Raw genomic sequence first — 9,248 nt, 5'->3', positions numbered from 1 at the left:
TTTTTTTCAAAGCAGAGGCTGGGACTGGGGGTGGGGGGGTGGCAGAGTGAGCTCTGGGCCATTCAGCAGCATGGATTTTTTTAGTTTTGGCAAAATCAGATTCCCCAGCAAGTCTCCAAGCCTTCTTCTGCAGTTCTGGCCTCTCTCCCAGAGATCTGTGCATACAAGTGCTTGCTCAGTCCTCCCCCTGCCACCCTCCCCATACAGATTCAAGCTGTTTCCTTATGAGGTCAAGGAATTCTAGGTTTGCTTTTTCCCTAAGGAACACCCCCCCACACCTGCCTCAGCACTGTGCTTTGTATGCCCCCCATTGCCGCAGCATGAGGTCCCACCACAGATGGCATCAGGAAGCTGAACTGTGATGGTCCCCCTGTACCCACCCTGTAGGTACCTGGAGCCTAAGTCTAGCCCCAGGGCAGTGCAGCTCCATTCCAGACCACTAGAAGCCAGGCAAGCCCTTGATCAACATAGCTAATAGGCTGTATCACCCATCATAAAGAGAATTAATCAGGATCCTGGGGTAAGGGGAGTCTTGCCCAAGGGCCCTGAATGCAGCAATTCATTCATGGAAGTATTTTCCCCATGGTCATCTGGGCATTGACCTGGCCTAGTCTCAGAGTTCTCTCAGGCAGAAGTTATCAAAGAGGCTGGAAGGATATGTAAAGGCATTCTAAGTGCCTGTGGGGAGTTCTTCCTAGGAAGGGCATGGAGAGTAGACATTGGGGTTCAGCAGATGCTAAGTCAAAATAAGCAGACAATTTTTCTCTTAAGCATAGAAATGACTTTTAATCAGTATGTTGTATAACTTGCAATCCCAAGAAGATTTCTAGTTATAGGGGAAAAAAGTCTACATGAAAACATTTCTTCAACACAGGAGAAAATGTTTTTAGTTTATTATGAACTTCACCAGGAAACAGTTGGTGCTATATGAACCTTTGTGCCCCCAACACCTGGAAGAAGTTGAGGCAAAGAACCGCTTGTGTTTAGAGCATGTGCAGTGTGGGGAGGGTAGGATAAACAGGGTAGTGTAATGGGGGTCCTGAGACTCACCATACAGCCACCACTTCTTTTGCACTCCCCCCATCTATTCTACCCCTGGCTCTGATTGCCATGCCTCTGGATAGGTGGGTTTTTCCTCCTGGAAGGACAGCCTTGAACTCCACAGCAGCTACCTCAGGGGCCTGAGCTCAGGCTCCTTGTTTAGTAAGTGAAGTTAATCCACTGGCCTTCCCAGTGGGGGCTTCCAATGTAGGGAGCAGCTAGAGAACCTGGCACTGTTGGGAGGCTCCCATAATGAGTCAAGGTGTGAAATGGCATTGACAGCACAGCTAGTAAAGGCAGCAGCAGATGGGGAAAGCCTGGAAGGCGACCAGCACCTTGCTGTTTGTGTGAAACAAGATTGCCAGATTCACTTAGCAGATGTAACCAAACTCTTTTCTTTCTTCTTTTTTTAAAAATTTTTTCCTTTCTTTTATTTTTTCCTTCTTCTCTTCCTTTGTTTCATTTTTTTTTCATAAAATAGAATAGAAAATAGAGTACACTGCAGATACTAAGGGAAAGTCTCATTTTATGAAATGTTTGTTTCAATCATACATGTGTGTAAGTGTGTGTAAAGGTATGTATACTGGCTCAGGAATGTAAAATGTAGCTCCTATTGATTGTTGCAGACAAAATGTCAAAATGACATTGTTTTTGTGGCCTCCCCCTAGGAAGTGACATTTTAGCTGAATCTGAAGCTACCAGGAAACAGGCATGTAGAAGAGGAAGAGGAAGCCTGGCAATGCTAGGGTGTGGCTGTGCCCACCAGGTTCACAGACACTTTGGCTGTACCCCACTGCACACTTCCAGGCTTTGGGACTGCACCATATTGAATTAGGAGTTCAGTGCATCTGTGCTGCTTGCTCCTAGGTCAGGCCTGTACTCAGCAGGGGCCTAACCAGTGAGGCTTGCTCATCATAGGGCTCAGTGCCCTGTAGTCCACCACACTGGAGCCTGGAGCATGGTAGAGGCTCAGTGAATACTTACTGATGCCCCTCACCTAGGGGGCAGGATCTGACTTGTGTGGCCAGCCAAGGTTTAGGGAAGAGACAGAGGACTTGACTGGTTGGTTCTCTGGAGAAGGTGGCCTTGGAGCTGGGCCTTTTCAGTAGGGGAGTGCTTGGATTCCCCCTAAACTCAGCCTTCCAGCCTCGTTGAAGTTGGGCCTAGAGAAGAGCTCTGCAGGCCCTTCGGACGCTGAAGGTGAGCCCCCTCCCCCCGGCCCCAGGGCCTGGCGGCCCTAGCAGGGCGGTGAGCTCATCCCGGTGGGGGGGTGGGGGGTGGGCGTCGCCAGGCGCAACAGGGCTCTGGAGCTCATGGCGCGCCCCCCGCACCGCCCCCGGCTTCTGGGTGATTTTACCAATTAAGGCTTGCTTGCCGGGCTGGGCCGGCCTGGCGCGGGGCGGGCGCGGGGCGGGGATGCGACCAACAAGAAGGCGGGCAGCGGCAGCCCATTCGCGTGGAGGCGCGCGGCGCTCGGCGGACGCCAGTAGAGCCCTGAGGCGCCGGGCACGGGCGCGAAGGCGAGCCGGGCGCCACCCTGCGGTTGTCAGCCGCTGGCAGGGGACAGCAGGTGAGTCCTCTGTGGAAGGCTTCACGTCGGACTGTCGCAGCGCTGCTCCTGGGCTGGGGTGGGTGGCGAAAGTGTGCGGAGAGGCTGGAAAATGCAGGCGCTCGCGCACGCCCAGATCCTGGGCAGGTGCAACTCGCATAGGTGAGCTCAGGTCCCACGCATCTGGGAAGGGTATCCAGAGTCTGCCTTCCAAAATTTACCCACGAACGTATGTCTGTGCCCATAGTCTGGGAGCCCAAGGACACAGGGCTTCTGTGAGAGAGGGAGGGTCTCTGAGCGTTTGGCAAGAGATGGGTGGAGGTGTGGGTGCCCATGAACCCATCATTACCTCCCTGACTGGAAAAAGGGTCCCCAGATCAGGACCTTGTGTGCAAGGGAGGTGAGTGGCTACCTGTAAAGACATTTCACAGTACACTGAAGGGGAACGGGGGCGATTCCCTTGCTGGTACAAGTCCACAAGGTACCAGCCTCTTTTGGCACAGGGGAGCTGATTCAGGGGCTGCTGAACTCCAAGGGGACTGTGGTGGGGTTTGGCCAGGCTCTTAGATTTCCTGTCTGGGCCCTGGACCCTGTCCCAGGTTGGCTCTTGAGTGGGATATTCATCGCCAGTAAGAATGTAAGCAGCAACAACGCCAGATCCCCATGCCATCCAGGGCCAGGAAAAGTAGGTGAAACCCTCTGGCAGGCCCATTTGTGTGTGCTCCAGGCTGCACAGTCAAGGTGGGAACTTAGGAAATGGGTGCCCTCACCTGTCACATCTTGACTTGTCTTGCCAGCTGGGTCTTCTCACCTCACCAATCTGCTAGTTCCTTCCCTCCTGGCGCCCCCTGGCTACACAGGCCTAGAAAAGGCTTCTTGGGGATCCCAGCTGAAGAGCCCCTTGCACTGGGGATATAGTTCCTTGTGGGAGGGCCTGGCCTGGGGTCTGTGGGCCAGGGGTGGGGAAGTGGGCGGGGCATGTCTAACATCCAAGAATCTACTCCAAATAAGGGAAAATATGAAAGCTCTGAATTTTTGCTTCCTGGGGCTACCCAATCTGGGGGCTTTAGGATGGGGCGACATCTGGTGGTGGTCCTATGTCCTCCACACTCCATAGTTAACTATGACTCAGTTTTCTTATTCTCTGACGATTAAGGAATGAACCCCAGATGACCCAGATGGATGGTACTTAGTGGAGAATCAATTATTGATGTAATTCCATCTCTGGATATTTCCTTTCCACTGGGGTGGAATTTTTAGGGGCTTTCTGTCACCACCCCTCAGCCCTCAGCTCTTAGACACTCTGGTGCATTTTGTGCACTGTGTATGAAAGATGGGGGTCAAGAGAGGGGAGAGTGCAGGGGTGGGCCTCACTACTGAAAAATGCCATTTCGCCCCCTACCACCCACTAGTAGGAAAACCAGTGGAGTTACAGGCAGCCTCAAAGCTTGGAGGCAAGGGAGATACCCACTGAGATCACAGTCTCTCCACAGGCATGCAGACACCCAAAGCCAAGGAGAGTCATCCATATTTGGGCATGACATGATGACTGACTCCTTCTCCCACTGGTCTTCAGAAGATAAATTAATTAATTATTACTAGAATTCAGCAGTATGGACAAGGATTTACCTTCTGGGGAAAAAAGAAGGAAACATTCTGGAGAGGGGAGGCACAGAGGACTGGGAGGGACAGAGTCCACCCTGGAGAAGAAGCCATAGGTAGGTTGACATCTCATGACTGAAGAGGGTTGCAGTGTCTTCTATACCTGTGCTTCTACTCTGTGTTTTTGCTGATCTCTGTACCATCTCTGGAATATGTACCAGAAAATTAACTTTCAATAAATAGTCTCATAGTACTCTGGGAAAACAGCCCAGGCTCCTAAGCAAGAATTGGCAACCCCTATTCACTCCCCTTGATTTCCTGGCCCTCTGTCCTCAAGCCCCCTCTACACCTCCCAGTGACCTGGTCACCCCTGGTAACACCGAATTCAGGGGCCATTAGACCAAGAGAGGCAACTGCCCCCAGGGCCCCAGGTGGACTTTATGGTGGTGTTAGGCGGGAACATGCTGTTGCACGCATCACATGGCACCCTCTGCCCGTGCCCATTGGCACGCCTGGGCCCCTTCGAAGGCTGCTGCTCCTAGAGTGCTGGTGGCCTCCTGGCCCAGTGCCCCATTTCCTCCCGGGTAGAGCGGTGGAGCGAGAGAGCAGGCAGGGAGGTGGTGGGAACCAGCCGGCTCAGGTGCGCAGGCGAAGGCCTAGCAGATTGAGAGGGCCCGCCAGGGGCCAGGGATCTGCGAGGGGACCGCGTAGGGTCGCGGCCCTGCTAGGCAGCGGCTTTCTTGGCCTTGCTCACACGAAGCGCTCAGGCGTGCCCGGCGCTCACGAAGGGCTCACTCTTAACGTTGGGCACTTTCCACTGCTGCTGAGCAGGGTGCGGCCGGGTGACCCTAAGCCCTGCAGCCCGGGGTGGGGGTGACAGAGAGTGGCGGGGTGCGGGGAAGGGGTGGAACCTAAGTGACTCAGGGACCCCATCCTCTCCACCCCAACCCCCGTAGGGGCCTTGAGGAAGGAAAGTCCCTTGTAAGGGCGTGTCGGCTGGATCCTAGCGGTCATCCAAGCGCCAGATACTCATAAGCCTTTTGTCCCTCCAGGGTGTGTTTCCTGAAGCGCTAGCGCAGAGGCAGCGGGGCCTGGGAGCCTCCTGGCCCCCTTCTGGGCCCTAAGAGCGGGGATTCGGGTCATTACGGCTGCAGTGGGGGGCTTCATGGGGGCATTCCGACGGGCGGGGCGGGCGCGGCTCCGAAGCTCCACCCAGAGTAACCGCCCCACGGAAGCCCCACCTCAGGCTCCGCCTTCTACCCGCATTTAAAGGGCTCGCTCTCTCCGCAGCACAACCTCTGTTCTCTGCCTCGCCTCTCACGCGCATAAGTGCCTGCAACTTTAATTAAAGGGCCGTCCCCTCGCAGAGGCTTCAGCACCGCCCCCCCAGCTCCTCGCGCCTCAAAATGAGTAGCTCCCACTCCCGATCCGGCCAGAGCGCATCGGGCGCGGCTCCGGGCGGCGGTGCCGATACGCGGGACGCCGAGATGCCAGCCACCGAGAAGGATTTAGCGGAGGACGCACCATGGAAGAAGATCCAACAGAACACATTCACTCGCTGGTGCAACGAACACCTCAAGTGCGTGAGCAAGCGCATCGCCAACCTGCAGACAGACCTGAGTGACGGACTGAGGCTCATCGCACTGCTTGAAGTACTCAGCCAGAAGAAGATGCACCGCAAGCACAACCAGCGACCCACCTTCCGCCAGATGCAGCTCGAAAACGTATCGGTGGCGCTCGAGTTCCTGGATCGAGAGAGCATCAAGCTAGTGTCCATCGGTGAGCTCGCGGGCTGCTCCCTGGCGCCGCGTGGGTGAGGGCGGGTGCTCTGAGCGTCCACCCATCCCCCCTGGGCTGACCCCTCCTAGTTTCCCTCGCGGCCGTCGCACAGTCCCTTGGGCCTCTGGGCCATCCCTTTAAGCGCGGGCCTCAAGAACAAAGGCGCGGGCTGGCCCGCTGAGCGTGCGAACCGCTACGCGCCCCCGCTGGCCCGCGCCCAGGCTGAGCTCACATCCTCCACAGGCCGCGCCCCCACTGCTGCTCCCGCGCTGGTACTGGGCCTGGGGGGGCGGTCACTGACCCGGCTCCTGTCCCTGAGGACATGCCCCATCCCCGAGGAGGGGGAGATCCAGGCTCACCCCCTACAGCAGTTTAGAAAGGGCCCTCTGGCTTTCAGGTGCCTCTGTGGTTCTAAAGTAGGAATTGGAGCTTGTTGGTCCTATTGTCTAGGGCTTTCCTGGCTTCTGTCCCTGAAAGACGACCCCTCCTCATTGAAAGTGGTTTCAATCCCCCTGTTATATCTCCCCCAGGGAGCTTGGGGACCAGAGAGAAGCATGACTAGCAAGACTGCACCCAAAGTGAGTTGGGTGTGGTTAAGTGAAGAGACCTGGCTTGTAGTCACTAACTTTACTGTTCATCATTGGTAACACTTGCTTCTATGTCAGCCTTGGTTTTCTGCATCTAGAATACAGGAGTTGGTTAAAAGTTGTTCCAGTGTGCAGTAGGCTCACTACCAGCACAGTGTCCATGTCATTGGACTGGAGAGACTGGCATTGGCCAGGCCTACTGAAGCATCTCAGGTCTTTCTCATAATAGGAGTTGCTCAATGAGAGGCAACAGAACTGGTGACTTGAGGAAATGTAGAACAGGGAGAGTAGAAGGGAGATGAACCTTCTTTTCTTCAAGAATGAAAGAGGGCTTCCAGTTGTCTTTATGGCCCAAGAATGGTAATGCTGAGCCCAAGAAATTGAGGTACCACAACTTGGTTCTCCTGACCACTCAGGGGCAGGTCCCCAGAGCTGAACTTCTTTCTTTGGAATGCCATTCCACATTGGGAGGCCCACCCCCCAGTTCCAGCCTCAGTCTAGCCAAGCTGAGTCATTTCTGAGTCCTGGGGGGCGGGGGCAACCGGATGTGGGGAGGCAAGCCACACCCCAGCTCTTTGGGGGGGGTCTCCTCCCTCCTCCCTTCTCCCCTCCTTCTTGTGAGCTGGCTGGAGCAGGCCTAGTTCCCAGAGCTTTGCCATATAAGGCAAAAAAATGTTGGAAAGCAGCAGTGATTAGGGGAGGGAGGGGGCCGGCTGGCCCCGGGGCTGGGGAAAGGGGGTGGGATGGGGCGGGGCCATTTAACCGGGCAGTCTCCCAGCCCTGGGCCCTGGTCCTTCCCTCCCTCTGGGCAGGGGGAGGGGGTGGCATTGGCCCACTTGATGAGGACCATGGGAGGGTCCGGCCCTATCTGTGAGGGCTGGTGGGCCTGGCCTTGCCCTTCCTGTTGGAGGCCACTAAAGGCCTCCAGCCCCCTGAGGGCTCTTGTGCTGGACCCAGGAAGTCCCCCACTACTCTGCGCCTTGCATCCTTGGTTTTCTCTGATCCCTCCTCCTACAATTTGGGGACAGTAAAAGATAACTCTGAGGGGTCAGGACCATCTGGGAACAGCAGGGGTGGGGGCACTCTGCTTTGAGAAGCTCAGCTGGTGTTGCAGGTACTTTCATCCTGACTGACAAGCCACCTGCCATTGATGGCCCTTTTGATGGTGCTCATTCCCTTCTCACAGTACCCCCACAGTTGACTCACTAGATAAGTATCCTGTGATTATAAGGGAGGCCAGTAGGGTTTCCAAAGATGAGATCTCAGAAAGCCTGCTCCACCCAGAGCCACCCACCCTTGAGGAGGCTGAGACCCAGAGGTGGCCTTGGGTGGGGCCCAGAGCAGTTGCCATGGTGATGTTGGGGGTGTAGGGTGCCTACCCTAACCACTTCCCCTGTGGTGAGCATGGTGCCCGCTTGAGTCCTTGAGTTGAGTCCGTTAGGTGGCAAGTAGGGCGGGTGATGGGTGGCAGCTGAGCAGGTTCTGCTGAGGCAGCAGGACACAGGGACCCCACCCAAAGCCTCTACCACCCAAGCTCCTAAGCAGAGGCCTGTGCAGCAGAGCCAGGCTCACCCAGCCTCACCCTTCTCCTTCTCCAGCTGGATAAGGGGGACCTCTACAATGTTTCCTGCTCTGTCACCCCGGAAGATTTCTGTGGGCCCTAGTGAGTCAGGACCATGTGGCCCAACCCCTGGTTCCTTTGAGCCCTGACACCTCCCCCAAGGCAGTGCTCTAGCCTTCTGCCACCTCCTGACTTCTAGTGTGACTGAGGGGACAAGGATGTGGAGAGGGTGGGGCTCACACCCCATCACCCAAGGGTCCTTGCCCAATGCCTCTACTTCCCCTGCCTCACACCCACCACCCATCCACCCTGGGGTAGCAATTGTATTTCTCAACCATTCTTTGCCAACCTAGCCTTCCTCTTCCTCAGCCCCAGCCCAGTTTGAGGTCAGGGGCCCTGGTTTCTAGACCAGCTAGGGCTGGGCTACACCTCCCAGTTTCCAGAGATCCTTGGAGATAGGGACAGGTTTCCATCTTGGCAGCTACAAAGTGTTCATCTCCATCATCCTCCAGTTACCTTTTGAGAGGCTTTCCCTGGACCTGTCTGCAGGCTGGGACAGTCTTCTGCACTTCTTCTGGGCCCTGAGGTTTCTGGAAATGTCCTCCTATTTTCCTTGTGTGTTTATGGGTATCTTCCCTCTCCCCCAGAAGTCTTCACCTCTGATACCACAGAGAGCCTCTGGACAAAGTTTGCTTGATATCCCATCCCTAGCTGGGACAGGGCCTCTTCCCTGTGCCTCCATGTGCTATGAGACCCTGGCCCTACCACCAGGGAGTGACCTGACTCCTTGTCCGAGGGCACTTTCCCTCAAGGCCATGGGGAAGCTGCCCAGTACTGCCACTTCTCTACCCCATAGACAGCAAGGCCATTGTGGATGGAAACCTGAAGCTGATCTTGGGCCTCATCTGGACCCTGATTCTGCACTACTCTATCTCCATGCCTATGTGGGATGAGGAGGAGGATGAGGAAGCCAAAAAGCAGACACCCAAGCAGAGGCTCCTAGGCTGGATCCAGAACAAGCTGCCACAGCTGCCCATCACCAACTTCAGTAGGGACTGGCAGAGTGGCCGGGCCCTGGGTGCCCTTGTCGATAGCTGTGCTCCAGGTGAGGGGGATCGGGCTGTCTGTG

The 9,248-nt window shown here is 55.8% G+C and overlaps 1 protein-coding gene and 1 long non-coding RNA gene across 5 annotated transcripts in view; one reads left to right on the top strand and one right to left on the bottom strand.

The window, feature by feature from the left end:
* Positions 1-875: 875 nt before the first annotated feature.
* Positions 876-5,504, bottom strand: LOC131424509 (uncharacterized). Its single transcript, XR_009227674.1, has 2 exons — positions 3,361-5,504; positions 876-2,863 (listed from the first exon to the last, which is right to left on the bottom strand). It is a non-coding gene; the product is annotated as an uncharacterized LOC131424509 (long non-coding RNA).
* The window catches only part of Flna (filamin A), a 26,610-nt gene continuing 19,231 nt past the window's right edge, over positions 1,870-9,248 (top strand). For 2 of the 4 annotated variants that reach the window (XM_046452803.2, XM_046452783.2), the window contains exons 1-3: positions 2,476-2,611; positions 5,483-5,971; positions 8,976-9,224. In XM_046452803.2, coding sequence (XP_046308759.1) covers positions 5,599-5,971; positions 8,976-9,224 — 622 coding nt within the window. In that variant the 5' untranslated portion in view covers positions 2,476-2,611; positions 5,483-5,598. Of the gene's footprint in view, positions 2,242-2,475; positions 2,612-5,478; positions 5,972-8,975; positions 9,225-9,248 lie in introns of those variants that run through there. The other 2 variants (XM_046452794.2, XM_058582397.1) reach the window with 2 other exon arrangements.

This window comes from Marmota monax, unplaced genomic scaffold, assembly GCF_021218885.2.
Source record: "Marmota monax isolate L192 unplaced genomic scaffold, Marmota_monax_Labrador192_F-V1.1 WCK01_AAM20220418_F8-fsc00142, whole genome shotgun sequence".
In the NCBI taxonomy this organism is placed as follows: domain Eukaryota; kingdom Metazoa; phylum Chordata; class Mammalia; order Rodentia; family Sciuridae; genus Marmota; species Marmota monax.
Note: the sequence above shows the minus strand (reverse complement) of the source record. Positions and strands in the feature narration are given on the sequence as shown.